Source organism: Pelodiscus sinensis, chromosome 8 (assembly GCF_052426305.1).
Source record: "Pelodiscus sinensis isolate ZL-2025 chromosome 8, ASM5242630v1, whole genome shotgun sequence".
NCBI lineage: Eukaryota > Metazoa > Chordata > Testudines > Trionychidae > Pelodiscus > Pelodiscus sinensis.
The window spans coordinates 1,165,668-1,182,595 of NC_143059.1; the positions used below are offsets into that span (position 1 = coordinate 1,165,668).

At 39.8% G+C, this 16,928-nt stretch overlaps 1 protein-coding gene across 3 annotated transcripts in view; it reads right to left on the reverse strand.

Moving 5' to 3' along the window:
* Window positions 1-399: 399 nt before the first annotated feature.
* The window catches only part of HELLS (helicase, lymphoid specific), a 36,860-nt gene continuing 20,331 nt past the window's right edge, over window positions 400-16,928 (reverse strand). For 2 of the 3 annotated variants that reach the window (XM_075935701.2, XM_075935702.2), the window contains exons 12-22: window positions 16,658-16,754; window positions 14,551-14,712; window positions 12,257-12,399; window positions 11,878-12,016; window positions 8,698-8,781; window positions 8,468-8,587; window positions 8,137-8,253; window positions 7,125-7,284; window positions 3,004-3,100; window positions 2,387-2,463; window positions 400-977 (exon numbers count right to left, since the gene is read on the reverse strand). In XM_075935701.2, the coding sequence (XP_075791816.2) occupies window positions 880-977; window positions 2,387-2,463; window positions 3,004-3,100; window positions 7,125-7,284; window positions 8,137-8,253; window positions 8,468-8,587; window positions 8,698-8,781; window positions 11,878-12,016; window positions 12,257-12,399; window positions 14,551-14,712; window positions 16,658-16,754 (1,294 nt within the window). In that variant the 3' untranslated portion in view covers window positions 400-879. Of the gene's footprint in view, window positions 978-2,386; window positions 2,464-3,003; window positions 3,101-3,397; window positions 3,490-7,124; window positions 7,285-8,136; window positions 8,254-8,467; window positions 8,588-8,697; window positions 8,782-11,877; window positions 12,017-12,256; window positions 12,400-14,550; window positions 14,713-16,657; window positions 16,755-16,928 lie in introns of those variants that run through there. The other variant, XM_075935703.2, reaches the window with a different exon arrangement.

The window sequence follows — 16,928 nt, forward strand, 5'->3', positions numbered from 1 at the left end:
AAATTCAGACTATAAAGTCATACCAAGTTCCATGACAAAGTGATAAGTGCAATGTTATTCACATTGTCTAAATTAAAATGTCTTTAGTACTCTGACAGAGGATTTTTTGATTTATTTAAGCAGAGATACTGAAATATCAGTTTGTAGCAAATTCCATGCTTAGGGCATACAATCTAAGATGACTGATTGCTTTAGCTCATTACCCTAAGAATAGAGAACAGTCATACATGGAACTTGCATAGTATACATAAATCACTGAAAAATTTGTAACTCTGGGCACTTGCCACTACAAGATGAAATTAGGGTATGGCACAGATCAATGCCCACAGAAAGAGGCATGATTACATAAGATGTTCTTGTAGAGCGCTCCTCTCCCTTATCTCCCCTAATAAAATCACATGACAAAACAGGCAAATTTATTAGCAAAATATTTTGCAAAATTTAAAACTGAAGCTACACGATCAGTTGTAAACAAGTATACTAGATAGTTTTCCCCTTCCCAATAACATCACAATTGACACATTAGGGCAGCTTACACAGAAAAATAAAATTGGTTGTGCAAGACTTCCACAGGAAGATTTTGTACAAACCTGGCAATGTGTAGCACAGGATCACAAAAGCTACGTAAAACACTTGAAAAATGGTTTCTTAATTCTTTGTGTGAGGTTTACAAGTATGACCTTTTTAGGTATGCTACATCATGAAGTACAGCACCTGACATGTTACAACTCCCTGAAAAGAAAAAGGATTTGTACCAGGCTTTGAAAAAAAAAAAAAAATCTGCATACTGAAGAGTCTCTGTAAATAAATGATGGCCTTGCAAGATCTACTGCTAGGTCACAAGAAGTTGGGGCTGCACTTTTAGAAGCTAGCTGCACTTCAAAATACACATTCTGTAGTGGAGTCTTCCATATCTTCTAGGACTTTGAACACTCCCACTTTTTCCTTTTCAACTGATTCTGACTTTTTCATTTGGTCTAAGAAAAACAAACAGTAAAGATTCAACAGAACTCTGAATAGTCTTACACTGAAGTAGAACAGTGCAGAGAAAGCTTGTACCTCTTTTTTAAAGAACATGAAGATTGTTAATATTCACATTTTGTTCTATTGAGTCATTTCCTTGGCTGTTTAGTAGCTATAGAGCTCCTTAAATGACACCATTGTCAAAACTGGTGCTTTAAAGTTATCCAGAAATGTGCAATAAAATTGACAGCATCTCATGGGACATCTACCGTAAATTAGCATATATAACCTGCACACATGTATTACCCGCATCCCTGCATAACCTGCGGTTTTTCCTGATTGTGTAAAAAAAAGTCTTAGATAACCTGCACACATGTATAGCCCGCAGGAGATGAACCGCAGGTACTGTTAATGAACAGCACCTGTAATGAATGAGTCAGGCTGGGCTAGGGGTTCAAGTCCTGCTCCACCATGAACCTGCCGTGCATGTGCCCAGCTGTACGATGGGACAAGAGGCCTGGCCACCAGGGGCTGTGAGGAGATATGGCACAAGGCTGTGTCAGAGCCAGCTCAGGGGCTGGGGAGTCCCAGGCTGTGGCTGCCATGGAGAACTGGAGTGAGGCAACAGATGCGCTGGGCTTTCAATGGGCTGGGAACACCCCACTGATCGCGCACCCAGCTCCTGCCCACCCCGGCCAGCGCGCGCGCACACACATCCCTCCCAGCCAGAAGTGGCCCCGACGGATTTTCAGGCTCATTTCCTCACATGGCAGGCGGGGGATGGGATGATTATAAAACCTTGCATAACCCACAGGTTATATATGCTAAAAGATGGTAGTTATTTTAAGCCTACAAAAACTATGGTTTCTTCCTTTTTAAGAGGAGTTACCCATACAAAATTAGGAGGAAACTCAACAAAATCTGAGAAGTCTTTTGACTGAGGTTAACTGAAACATCTCAATTTCAAAATGTTTTAGTTAATGCCTTAAAAAAAATTACTATAATTAGCACTTAAAAAAACCCTTCAACCTCCCCGCCCCCTCATTTAAAAGTGTCCTATTTTGACAATTAAAAAAAAAATTGTAACAGGAAATTTTGAAAATGACCCTTTTCCTGGGAACAGTTTCAGTTGGCGATGAATTGGCCATTTTCAGACAAAAAAAGTTGTTAGACTTCCTCATCAGCACCAGTTGTCAATGTAGTAGTAGCCAACAGTACATCTCATACATCAATTTTGTTTGAATGGAACACTGACATAAAATTTGATTACAAATTTCTGCAGGGAGCTGGTGTTTTTGCATACCATATGATCTTTCTAATAAAGGCACTAGCAATTCTCTTTTATAGGCTTTTACAGATAAGAAAAAAGTCAACATATTTTACTGTCAAATATGAAAAGAGGACCAAATTAATTTCCACTTACCAATAAGGTCACTTCTATCCAGCAGTGATTCTAGATCTTTGTCACTTATTACTTTCTCTCTGGATCCTTTAACCTCTCTATAGAAATAAGAGAAAATAAGTACAGTAGACTTCCGATAATCCGGAACCTATGGGACCTAGGTGGTGCCAGATTATCAGATATGCTGGAGTATCAGGAGGTACTATAACCTGGTTATGTATACACTGTATATAGTATATAAAGTGTTCTTAACCTTTTTAATTGTACATACAGTATACTGTAATGTTTTAAGTTTTTTTAAACCCTTTTTTACCCTTTTCGCTCAGTTCAGCTGCTGCCGCTATTACCTTGTGACTCATTTTTTGCCGAAGCTCACTCACTAGGCTCTTGCCATTTTGATGCTGGACTATCAGGAGTGCCGGACTATTGGAGTTTTACTGTATGTCTAAACACCATAATTCTCAACATTTTTCCACAAAGGACCTCCCTCCTTTTCTATACCAGAGTTCCTCAGGACCGATCTCCCACACTGAAGAGCCCCACATCCCATTTAGCAGTATAGGAAGGGCAGGGTAGTTGAGATCTTTGGACACCCATTTGCATCTCCCAGGACTAACAAAATGTGGAAGTTAACATACCTTTCATAGTCCCTGGATTTCAGCAATTCCATTAATTCCTCAGGATCTAAGCAGCTCTTTGTTTGGATTAACGCAGATTTACCACCTTTAAATTGATCTATAAAAAGAGAAATCTTACTTGACTATAAAGGCTTCCAAATTACCAATCAATTGTATAAACTGACATCTAATGTATGAGTTTAACTCAACAGAGAAAGGAACCATTCTTGGATTTGTTGATAAAACATATAGCAAATATGCCCTAAATTGTGATGACTGAATTACAAATGCAGGCCTTCACTTTATAATTATGGCGCGCACGCACACACGCATACACAGACGCGCACACACACAGGTAGCAAAACACTGATATGACATGCGCATGTACAGTAGAAAAGCTATTAATTCTACTTACGTAAAAACATTGCAAATAAAGTTAGATGGTAGATGCTGAAGCATGTTCCATTTGCAATGTTGCTGATTGAAACAAAGTTAGGAGTTGTACCACTAAAAGATAGAGAATAAGCAAAAGATATCCTGCCCATTTCATTGTAGTGTACTTCACTCCATCAGTGAACTAGATACGACTGTTTTGATTAACATTTTAAAAACAAGCATGTTTCTTCAGATAAATTCATACACTTTTATACCGAAATCTGATTGTTTTCCAGTTTAGATCTGTGTGTGTGAATAGAAATCTTAAACAACAATGTGTACTATTGTTGTAAAAACAAGAGAAATAGGTTCAGTCAAAGTATAACTGATAATGAGATCGGAAAGTTTAATTAAAAACAAACTGTCTTTTAGATCAGCTATCCAGTATGTCAAGAAATGGTATAAAAGATTACTTCTAATTTGCAATGGTTGAATGAGGTCAAAACCAATGACAAGACAACACATGCCCAGAAGTCCTTCCAGGGATTGTAACTTTGTTATCACTGGACTTATCCAACCTACCCTGAACTTCAGTTACATTTACTGAAACATCTGTGCATCCTTGCCTGCTCCATATGCACTTCTTCCTTTCCTTTGTTTTCAAACTCCATCATGCCTCCACTAACTTTTTGTTCTTTCTCTCTGTACTATTTTAAAACTTAAACATATACCACAACATTCTTCTCAGATGTATAATTATTTTAAAGAAAATCAAAGTATATATATACTGTGCAGAAATAAGTTTCCATGTATAACTCTAAGATTTCCTGACTGGATATCTTAACACAGTCTTTCAATGTAGTTTAAGTGATGTTTCCTATGGGCTTTTTATTATAAATTATTATTGATTATAAAAATAAGATAAACAAAATGTGTCAAGACCTGAAAGCTCTGCTGATTTGTAACTAATTCCAAATCTGGAGCTACTGTTATTTTACTCCTCAAATACCACCAAGACCCCCATTCACATGACAAGATTCACAAGAGGATCTCTCTACAGCAAACTGTAATTGCTTTTCATAATTTTTTTAAAAGGACAGAAGGCCATTAAATCTATAAGATGAACTGTATAATAGCCTATAGAATTTCACCCAGTTACCCTTGTATTGAGATGCAAACCTTGTGGTATACACCTGCCCTAGTTCATCTTTAGAAGGACCTTGTGGATCATTAGTACTGAGGGAAAAACATTATAGGGCAGCATGAACATGTTTGAAAGGGGGCCTGGGTTGTGGTTTCAGAAAGAGCAAAAGACGGGGCATTTTTTGTCATCTTTCACCGCAAAGAATCCGATTTGAGGAAAACCCAAAAGATGTGGAAGATGGAACACAGTGGCTATGAAAGTATCTGCTGAGATGGTCTGCTATCATGTTCCATACTCCTAGGGTATGTCTACAGTACATGTCTCCGTCGATGGAGCCATGTAGATTTGTTTACTGGGCATAGGAAAATGAAGCAGCGATTTAAATAATCGCCGCTTCATTTAAATTTAAATGACTGTTGCACTTGCCAATCAGCTGTTTGTCGGCTCAGCGCGCTAGTCTGGATGCTCCGCAGTCAATATCAAAGGCATTTGTCGACCTCCCCGCTAAACCTCATGCCATGAAGCATACCGGGGAGGTCGACAAATGCCTTTGATGTCGACCGCGGAGCGTCCAGACTGGCACGCTGAGCCAAACAAACAGCTGATCAACACAGAGCAGCAGTCATTTAAATTTAAATGAAGAGGTGATTATTTAAATCGACGCTTCATTTTCCTAAGCCGGGTAGCCTAATCTACATGCCTCTGGCGACAGAGGCATGTAGTCTAGACATACCCCTAGAAAATAAGCAGCCTCCAGGTAAAGGCACTGGGCTATACAAAAGTCCCAGAAGAGGAAAGCTTCTCCACAGAGTAGTGACAATCAGGCTCCACCCTGTCTATTGATATAGAATATGGCGGTGATATTGTCTGTCAGAACTGTCATGCTGCGACCTTGTATAGTAGTGTGAAAGAACTGACAGGTCAAACAAATTTCCCTAAGCTCTATGACACTGATGTAGCTCATTTGACTACAGACCTGTATCTGCAGGTCCTCCAGATATACTCCCCCCCAAGTCTGATATCTGTGACTAGCAGTAAATCAAGTACCTAGCGCAGTGCTGTAAGCATCAGTCCTGACTGTTGTGATCAGGCATGTCTTGCCTCCGCTTACCAGCCAGAAGTGGTCTTAGCCTCAGCCTGGCATGCATGATTCTATATGTGCATGCAGCCATGTACCCAAGAAGGTTCAGGCAGCTCTTCACAGGGGTGTGGGATAATATAAGCAATTGAATGAGCTGAGGCAGGATGTGGAACTTCAAGTTTGGAAGGACTGCTTTTGCCAAAAGTGAGTCTAGTGCAGCACCTATAAACCCTAGGCAGAGCAGAGGTGAAGCAAGTGCCTTGGGGGCTTCCTCATGGCTGCTGGGCTCTGCCGACAGAGGTTAGGCTCCTTTGCAGGGGAGAGAGAAGCAAGAGCCGGGCCAAGTCACTCCCCATAGCTTTCAATCAACCAGAAGGTAGTATCTTTCAAACCGTGGGGGTGCATTCTTCATAGTCTGAAAAAAATCTCTGTGCTAAATTGAAGCCAGAAATCTAAGGAAACACGTGCCCCAACGCATCACCTGCTCACCCCACATTACCTCCTTTTGCTACCCTGGCAGCCTTGTGCTAGGGGGGCCTGCCCTCCTCTGTTTATAACTCAAATGAAGTGGAGTGTAAAAAAGAGACTAGGCTACAAGAAAGAGGAAGCATCACTAACTCAAGACTGGCAAATGTCACCCAAAACCTAGCAGTAGCCTATGATCAACAGTTCAAAAAACACCACACCAAACAATTTATTCTTTCCTTCTCTCTGTCTCTACCCCAACGTATATCGTTTTTGCTGTATTATGAGGGGTTTGGATATTTAAATTATAGACTACTGTCAGAGCCCATCAGATCATAAAAAAAAATTTCCAATTGATTTCAATGTATGTGATCCAAAGCCAGACAAGTTTGCCTGTGCAGCTAGAAAACTCCTCTCTCAAAGGTTCAATTTAACTTAAAGACAAAATAGTTCTGACTCATGTCCGTCAGGCATTTCCTCTGAAGGTAGATAACTATAAATCTGAAAGCTGATACTGCCAACAGCTGTCATATCCCCAACAGTCATCCTGACCATTCTTGCTCCTTGCTGCCTGTTGCTCTCATTTCTGTTTCTCTCTCTGGCCAGCATAATGCCCCTGTTTCTCATTCTCCATAGCAGCCAGGAGGAAGTATAGCACACGCTAACCTCTAATTCCACAGCAAGGACACATTTTTTTAAATGGCAAACTAATGAGGCAGCAGTCAAATGCATGACAAAAGTAATTTGAAGCCAAATTCACCATCATGTCACTAATTTCAGCCTTGATGCTAAAGAATGCTCAAAGTGCCGATTAAAAGAGCTAAGAGAAGAGAGATGGGAATATTTAGAAAAAGGTGATGAATTATTTAAATAGGAGAATTTCTCTGTTAACAAGGATAATCAGAAACAATTCTGAATTACAGCACAACTTCCCCACAATAACTTAGTGGAATAAATAGGAGAATTTCTCTGTTAACAAGGATAATTAGAAACAATTTTGAATTACAGCACAAATTCCCCACAATAACTTAGTGGAATAACAAAATTGTAGAATTGCTGAAGAATGAATACACTTACTTTTATGAATTATCAACTTCTCTAGCTTCCTTTTGGCAGCAGCTCTCTCCACAATCTTCTGGTCAATAGTGTTTGCTGTCACGAGGCGATAAACAACAACTGGCTTTGTCTGACCAATTCTGTGACACCTGTCTTGGGCTTGAAGGTCAGACTGGGGGTTCTAAAGAGAATTATATCAAAGGAATCAAATTAGCTTAATTGTTAAAGATGTACAATGGATTCCATTTTCAATTACTCAGCTTTCCAAGCTATTACTTTTCAGGGTGAAAAATTTATCGCAGGGAGTTTTGTATGGCAGAAAGAGGGGAAAAAAAGTACAGATGTTCCAGAGAATGAGTTAGAGAGCCTGAGAAAGACAGTTATCCCTTTACCAAAGCCCTAACAATTAAACCTGTCTTACAATTGACACGGAAGATGGAATTAGCTCTCACTAAGAAGTACTTTCGCATTCAAATTCTCAATTTGTAGCTCTTCACTAATTCCTCAAATGGGAAAGGATATACTAACCATGCTAGTGTAGACTAAATAGCTGTCTATTGAAAAAGTGGGTTGTAGCTGTCGGGAACTTTGGGATGTCAGTTGACTTGGGAAATTTTGGGGACCAGAGGGGCCAACAAAGAAGATATTGAAATAGGGAAACCTGCAAAAGTTGTCTGCCCAAAAGGGCTCTAACTTCTTTAAGAACTTAGAACTTCTTCTCTAAGGAAGGCATTTTAATTATCATCAGGACTCAAGTAGTACGCGTTTTTTTAAAACTATCAGAAAAACCTGTTAAGGAAATTGAGGGGAAGCAGCCAGTTGCCTACCAAGTAATCTTAGCTGTTTTGTATAGGCCAGCATGTTTGTATTGATTAGCCGATGCTACATATTTAATCTGAATATGTATTTTACATATTACTTCCAGAGACTCCATTTGGAACTGCATCCCATAACACAAAAACCTAAGCGAGTACTTAGAGCTACACTAGAAAACTGTAGGACGTAGCATTTGAGAAACAGTATGTCATCTTACCCAGTCACTATCATAGATGATGACCGTATCTGCTGCAGTCAAATTAATGCCCAGACCTCCAGCCCGTGTACTCACTAAAAATATGAACACTTCAGGATCTATATTAAATTTATGCATCTGTAAAAGAATACATCTAATATGAAATAGCATAAAGAATAAATATGTGGTAAGTGGGTTTTTTAAAACCCGTATTTTATATTAAATCAGACAATTAAAATATATTATTTGCTTAGTCTTTCTACAAGGCATTACATGTAAAGCATATCAACAGAGGCTTAATTTATTGCAATTAGTTGAGTTGGATGCATGCATCATTTAAGTTATTACTTACATTTTCCTCTCTCTCTGTATAGGACATGGATCCATCCAAACGACTGAACTTGTAATTCCTCAGATAGCAATAATCCATCAAAATGTCCAACATCAGTGTCATTTGTGAGAACAGCAACACCTACAAGTAGTTAAGACTCAATATCCCTATTTTAAAAAAATAAAACCAACCACCACCACACAGAACAAAGCAACTGATCAGCTATGATTCATATTCATAAACAAAAATACCTTGTGTCCCCTCTTTTTCAGTTCTGGCAGCATGCGATCCAAAAGCAGGAATTTGCCTGAATTTTTCACTAGATTTTCATCAACCTTAAAAAAGGAAAAGTTAAGATTTACAAAGTCTCAAATGCATCAACGTTCAGGTTTTAGAGATGATAGCTAATGCACTTGACTTCCACTCATGTGGCTAATCCTATATCATCTTTTTCCAGTCTAGATCATTTGATTGTGTCAACCATGACTTGGGGCTCAAAGTTCAGGACCTAAGTGGTCCTTCTGACATGGAATTCAATATTTTTTATGAAAATGATTATATGAATGTGCCATGACTGAGATATGTTTTATGCAAGATGGCTCATAACCTTATTAGAAAGGTTATAATTTACTGAATATGATTATCCTATTTCTATACTTGCATCACTTCTGTTTCTGTGGTTAGGAATATAGACTGTAGATTGATATTACACATGGGCTTCATACAGCTTGAACGCATTACCCGCCCTTCAGGAGCAACAATGAAAAAGCTGGACAGTGCTGATGATTTGTCAGCAAGAGACAATAAACTGTGAAAGAGCTTAACCCACCTAAGATCTGTGTATCACCATGTAAAGAATGGCTACAGGTTCCCTACAGAGACATATGACCGCATCATCGGATACCTGAGCTCTTGAATTCTATACTTTTACATAAGAACCTCTGCTGCAAGTTGAGACCATTGCTCCTTGTTCTGTCACCTGCCACCACCTAACCCCATCCTCTCCGGAACCTCCCTTCACATAGTTGAAAGCTGCTCTTAAATCTCCCTTCACTCTTCTCTTCTGCAGTAAATAAGCCCAGTTCCCTCAGTCTCTCCGCACCCTAGTCCCCAATCATTTTTGCTGCTCTCTGCTGGGCTTCCTCCAGTTTGTCCATATCCTTTCTGTAGCGGGAAGCCCAAAACTGGATGCAATAGTAGAGATGTGGCTTCACCAGTGCTAAACAGAGAAGAATAATCACCTCCCGCAATCTGCTGGCAATGCTGTTACTAATGCAGCCCTATAAACTGTTAGCATTCCTGGCAATAAGGCCGCACTGTTCACTCATATCCAACTTCTTGTCCACAGTAGTCCCCAGATCCTTTTCTGCAGAACTGCCGCTTAGCCAGTCAATCTTCAGCATGTAGCAGTGCTTGGGATTCTTTCTTCCTTTTTGCAGGACTCTGCACTTTTCCTTATTGAACTTCATGAGATTTCTTTCGGCCCAATTCTCCAATTTGTCTAAGTCACTCTGGACCTGATTCCTGCCCTCCAGTGTTATCTACCTCTCCTCCCAGCTTAGTGTCTAAGCATGTCGGGTGACATTCCACGGGTCCTGACCCGCCAGTTTCTCTGAATGACAGAGAATTCAACTCTAGGGTTGAGTCATGCTCATTTTTGTCTGCAAGACTATATTTTGAATGAGAGTTTTTAGTTTTTGTTAACAGGTTATTAAGGGTTAGTAATAGGGTTGCCAGGTATCCAGTTTTGAAGCGGACAGTCCAGTATTTGAGCTCTCTGTTTGGGAAACAAATTGAGGAAATATAAATGAGAAAATATACATGTCCGGTATTTTCTATATAAGATGTAATGTAGATTGTGATGTAATGTAAAGTGTGTCCAGTATTTTTGTTGAAACCTCCGGCAACCCTAGATAATAAAAATGCTAAGAGGATTAAAGCTACCATAGATACAGATACCATCAAAACTCTTTTCATCTTTTTAATACAATAAGACTATTTATGGTGTATTTTAAAAAATCCTATTAAGGATACTAAACTCCAAGAGGCTCTGGGAGACAGACCCATAGTCTTCTATAGACAACCACCTAACCTCAAGATGATTCTTACCAACAACCACAGGACATACCACACTAATACCAACCCTGGTACCTTCCCTAGCAACAAACCCCGTTGCCAGCTTTGTCCACATATTCACTCTGCTGACACCATTATTGGGCCTAACCAAGTGAGTTATAAGATCAAGAACACACATTCCTGTGCATCCAGAAATATAATTTATGCTATCATGTGCCGAAAGTGTCCGTCTGCTTTGTACATTGGACAAACATCTCAGACACTTCACCAAAGGATCAATGCCCACAAAACAGATATTAGACAGGATCACAAAGAAAAAACAGTTTCTTGCCATTTCAACCAGAAAGGACACTGTCTTAACAACTTAATTACCTGCATCAGAAGCCTTTTAAATCTGCACTTGAAAGTGAATCCTATGAACTGTCACTCGTGCTAATATTCGACACTCTACGCGGGGGTCTCAACAAAGACTCTAGCTATCTTACCCATTACAAAGATAGCTTCCCCAGTTATCACCTCTAATACCATTAGCTCACAGACATTTACCTCCCCCCCGCATCCCTCTTCTGTTCTGAAATTTGATTTGTCCTTTTCATACGTGTTCATTTTTTTTTAATTGTATCGTTTGGTATATATGGCTGTGACTATTTTCTTCCACTATTTGATCTGAGGAAGTGGGTCTGGCCCACAAAAGCTCATCACCTAATAAACCATCTTGTTAGTCTTTGAAGTGCTACATAGTCCTGTATTTTGTTTCAGCTACACCAGACTAACACGGCTACATTTCTATCCCTGTTAAGATGACCTTTATTTATTTATTAATTTGTATATATCTTAAGTGGGGGTTGGATGCTGAGATCCAAAAAGAACACTGTCTTGTATACAAGTTCTAGGAAGCTCTCTAGGATACGATACAACTGTATCTTCTACAACGTGTAGAAGCCAAATTATTCCTATTTTTCAAAAGAAATCAACATTTTCACATTTGAAAATATACAAGAAGAGTTTGTGATCTTAGGGCCAGATATTTGGCTAACACAAGTCAACAGAGCACCACTGAAGCTAGTGGATCTAAGCTAGTTTTACAGCAGTTTAGGGTCTAACTCTCAGTTCAATTTTCTTGTGGCCAAGTAGTCACATCACAAAAAAAATCAGTTATAGAAAAGAGGAACACAACTGAAAGGGCAGACACTGAACTTACTCTCTCATATTTGGTGTAGTTAATTTTAAAACAAGACAATCACATTGATAGGGTTTTTTGGAGAAGCATACTATGCAAGTCTAAAGCTGTTCACTAACATTACATTACCTACTGTCACTTTCAAACAATGCTTTGAATGTTTCAATACATGTACCTTAAATTCCTGTGTGGCAGGGTCCAGTGGATATTCAATGAGATATGGATGGTTGCAGCATTTCCTCAGTAACATCATAATATTCTGCAGTTTAAGATTGACTTCTGAATCCATGGGAATGGTCATTTCTATCACCGGCCTTACAAAGATATCCAATACTATTAGCACAGAAGAATGTCAATTCATTTCAAGTATAGCACAGCATAATCTAACATGTCTGGAAGACCTACTGTAAACTGGATTTTCAGAATTAGTGAGAAAGAACAGTGCAGCTTTTTTTGATTAAGCAATTTCATTTCTATTCCATGTAATATTTCATAGTGTATTAAAAGCAATCTTAAATTACAGAATACATTTAAAATGGATATTTTTCATGCACCTTTCTTTTTCTACTTCCTCTTGCATTTTGTTGATCAGTTTTTCCAGCTCATCAGGTGTATCACCATCTAGTTCACGGTAATCAACTGCTTTTCGACTCCGGCGCTTTGGCCGTCCTGTAGGACTCAACTCGACCACTTCTTCCTGTATAAATTGACACAACTTGTGATTGTCAGCAGATGTTTCTCATGAATCATCGGGGGGAAGGAAGGCAGCCAGATATGACCTAATCCTTTTGTGCCCCAATATATATGCTGCTTTAGTGTTTCTTAACCAACAGTACACATTTCTCAATATTTACTATTGAGGGTGCATATAAATTATAGGGAAATGCCCAGATTTTTCTGTGACATTGATATAGTGAAGGTTGGCCTGCAGCTGACTTCAGAAACCAGGTTTCTATGATTGATCATGCTGGTCAGGGCCCTTCTAATCCCTGTGTGGATAGAAAATTGGTATCCACATCCGCAGAAATGATCCACAGATATCCATATCCACGGACATAAAGCAGATATTCAAAGTTGTAGGATTCTAGATATCTGTATCTACAAGAATGAGGCAAGGATATCTGCATTGACATGCACCGATGCAGATAATCATGGATGTAAAGCGAGTATGTGTGGATTTGCAGGACTCTAATTATGATGCATTGTGTCTTTGGCCCAATCATTCATAGCTGCCCTCTGACAAGATTTGATGGCAGTCTGAAGGCTCTATGCTTCACAGTGGAGACTGCTGCAAATTGGCTTGGCAAGCACTGCATTTGAAAAGAAAATGACCATTGAAGATCATCATCTCTAGTGCTACCTAAAAAAGTTATGTTGTGATAACTCAGGAATGAACACTGAAGCTGTTCAGTGTTTTTCTAGTTAACTAAACTTAAATTCCATTTTTAAATGGTCACTAATTCTCAGGACCTAACTTTAGATATTGAAAGTGTCATTTTGAGAGGTGCATGGTCAGTCATTGCTCCTGTGAATGGTCTCATCAACCTTAACTGTCGTTTAAGCAAGAGGAAGGTCTCTTAGCTGTGAGCTACAGAAATAGCATTATGTCTTCCTATGCTAAAGTTACCCAAGGAGAAACAAGCTCAATTCTATTCACTGAAGTCAGCAGCAATAAATTCAAATTAATTTTAAGTGGCAGAAGAATGGGCCCAGAACTATTCACAACAAAAAGCTTTTGCTCAATTGTATTATTTTCTACGGTAACAGTCAGTACTGAAGTTTAAGAAAATTTAAGTACAGGCAGTCCCTGGGTTACGTACAAGATAGGGACTATAGGGTTGTTCTTAAGTTGAATTTGTACGTATCTCGGAACTGGCTCCAGATTCAGCCACTGCTGCTGAAACTGACCAGGAGCTGACTACAGGAAGCCCGAGGCAGAGTTGCTCTGCCCCCAGCTTCCTAGAATCAGCCACTGATCAGTTTCAACAGCAGCTGAATCTGGAGCCTGGGACAGAACAGCTGGGGCGCTGCCGGGTAGGTCCCCCCACGACCAACCCGGCAGCACCCCAGCTGCTCCCCCCCTCCTCCAGCAGACCAGGGAGACCCGGAGCAAAGCCGCGGAGGTGGCGGGGTCCCGCGCCTCCAAGGCTTTGCTCCGGGTGTCCCTGGTCCGCTGGGGGGGGGGGGGAGGGGTGTTCCCAGCAGACCAGGGACACCCAGAGCAAAGCCGCAGAGGCGGCGGGGTCCCACGCCTCCAAGGCTTTGCTCCAGAGCAAAGCCTTGGAGGCACAGGACCCCGCCTCCTCTGCGGCTTTGCTCTGGGTGTCCCTGGTCTGCTGGGGATCCCCCCAGCAGACCAGGGACACCCGGAGCAGCTTTTCTCGCCCTGGAGGACGCGGTGGCGGGACCACTGCGCGTCTGGGTGGTCCCGCCGCCTGCAAGTTCCGGGGCGAGAAAAGCCCCGTTCGTAAGTGTGGATCCGACATAAGTCGGATCCGCGTAACTCGGGGACTGCCTGTATATGGAAAGCTGAATAGCATAAATAGCCAATTTTTAGCTGATAGGCACTGAAATAGACAAAAGTTAACAATCTGAAATCAGGGTAATATTTTAGATTCCTGTAATAAAAACCTGACATACCAAAATTGATAAGATAGGAATGTTTCTTTTCAATTTCAATGTACAGAATTCTAATATAATCAATGAGCTGTGCACCTATACATTAAAAAAAGTGATAAAAAATGTGTTTTACATAGTTTACTAATGTACCCAATGCTATGATATTTTCATTTGTGAACCGCTGACAGTAACAGTTGTATACATTTCTGAAGTCTACATCAGTAGGCACCTCTTTATTTCCAAGTAGCTTTTTAATGGTCCGATTTACAATAGCAGTATAGAAGGTTTCTTGTTTCTTTGCCAGCGGCGCATACACCACAACTTCTCGTTTAGGAGGAACCTCAAGAGCTACATCAGATTTCAATCTTCTCAATAAGAAAGGTGTCAAAATCTAAAATGTAAACAAATATGTATTATAAATCTCTAAATATGTGGGGCCAAGCTCTCTAGCTGCATACATTGGTGCAGTGCCATTGACCTCTAAAGAGGTAGTGCCAATTTACAACACAGAATTTGGCTTGTAGATTTGTATAAAGCTTATAATACGTAGCTGTACAAATCATGGGAATAGGCCTGAGTCTTCAAAGACATGTCATGCGCTACATGTACCAAAATACTAAAATATTTTTAATGGTAATGCAGCTATTGTCTACATGCCATAGTGCAGAAACTATGAAAATTGGCTATTTAACATTATGCAAGTTTCATTCCCAAGTTCTCAAATTATCTGTGGGCTTATAACATTTATGTGATCTTGATGCAACAATGACCAAATGCCCTTACTAGAGTACAGAAGTTGTCAGGGAGAGTCAGCATGTGTCAGTTACCACATAGCATATCTGGAATACAGAACAGGAAAACAGTGGCAACTGCTAACAAGGGCTGACTTAAAAAATAAAACAAAACAAAACAGGAAAGCAGATACTTTGGTGGAAGAGGGTCCAGAATAATCCAGACAAATTGGAGGATTAGTCCAAAAGAAATCTGATGAGGTTCAACAAGGACAAATGCAGAGTGCTGCACTTAGAATAGAAGAATCCTGTAAACTCCTACAAATCAGAGATCAACTGGTTTAGTGGCAGTTCTGCAAAAAAGGACTTGGGGATTATAAAGGACAAAAAGTTAGATAAGAATGAGCCTTCTTGGCAACCAGGCACACTGTTAGTAGTATATTGTAATGCAGTAGTAGGAGCACTGCCAGCACATCAAGAGATGTGATGATTCTCCTCTTATGCAGCACAGTTAAGGCCACAACTGGAGTAGTGTGTCCAGTTTTGGGCTACCCATTACAGAAAGAATGAGGACAAATTGGTGAGAGTCAAGTGGAGAGCAACAAAAATGATTAGTGGGTTAGGGTGCATGACTTATAAGAGATGACAAGAGCAATGGTCTCAAGACCTTGCAGTGGGGAAGGTCTAGGCTGGATGTTATGAAAAATTGTGTCACTAAAAGGTTGCGGAAGTGCTGGAATGGGTTACACCCAGGGAGGTTGTGGAATTTCAATCCTTAGGAGGTTTTTAAAGCCAGGCGAGACAAAGCCCTTGCTCTAGTGTTCCCTGTAAGCTATATGCTTGTGCAGCTGCTATGGAGAAATTCAAATGCCACCCAACTGAAGCAGAATGCTCACAGCTAGGTTTGTATTTCTCTTGGTGGTGCACATTCACAAATGCCTTTTTGCACATAGATTTATTCTACAAAATAGGTGGAAAAGATTAGAGGAAACATTGTTTGGTTGGGATGATTTAGATGGGGTTGGTCCTTCTGTGAGCAGGGGGTTGGACTAGGCAACCGTAATCTTCATTGATCATAATACATTTGGTTTTGCTTTTGAAGAGGGGAATAAAACTCCTTTACAAACTTAGAAAGTAAAAAGAGAGCCGTGCCCCACAAAGCTATGTCACTGCCAACAGAATTGAGTCAGAAGTGTATTAGTTTTACATTCTGTAAAAGACCAACCGTTTTACATCATTTACAAGGGTACACAGAATTCAATTTAATTCTAATGGTACATGGTACCAGTTTTATCTGCTACTGCAGCATCAAGTGCTAAAGAAGTGCGGAAACAAAAGCTGCAGTTAGCTTTAGTCATCAGAATTCTCAATTTCATTCCAAAACCAAAAATATAGTAAGACTTATATCTTCTAATATGTTGAAAAGGTCCTATAGAAAAGTAGTGCAAGTAGTGCCAAAGACAATGCCAGACCTGCTAAGTCGTGTTATGATCAACACCAAAGAAGAAATCTGCTTTAATTTTATGTTTTGTATTAAAAAGGTGTAACAAAACAAAAAACAGCAGCAGCAAACTGAAGAATCTATTTAAAAATAAAAATGAAGACCTGGTGTAACATGTGTAAGATGTTCTGCTCCCTTTCTTTAGCGACAATATCTTCAGCAATTTCTGTAATGCTTGTAATGTCAAACCAGGACTCAAAGCTAAAGAGAAAGACAAAGAAATTCAAGGTATTCTATATACAGCATTCTTTGTTATTTGAATGTGTGTGTCAAACCCTAAATAAGTTTCAAAGTCACCTTATGTACGAAATATGTACAGTGAGTAGAACTAAAAACAAACATTTTCTTTTAGCTAAGTCCAGACAATTATAAACT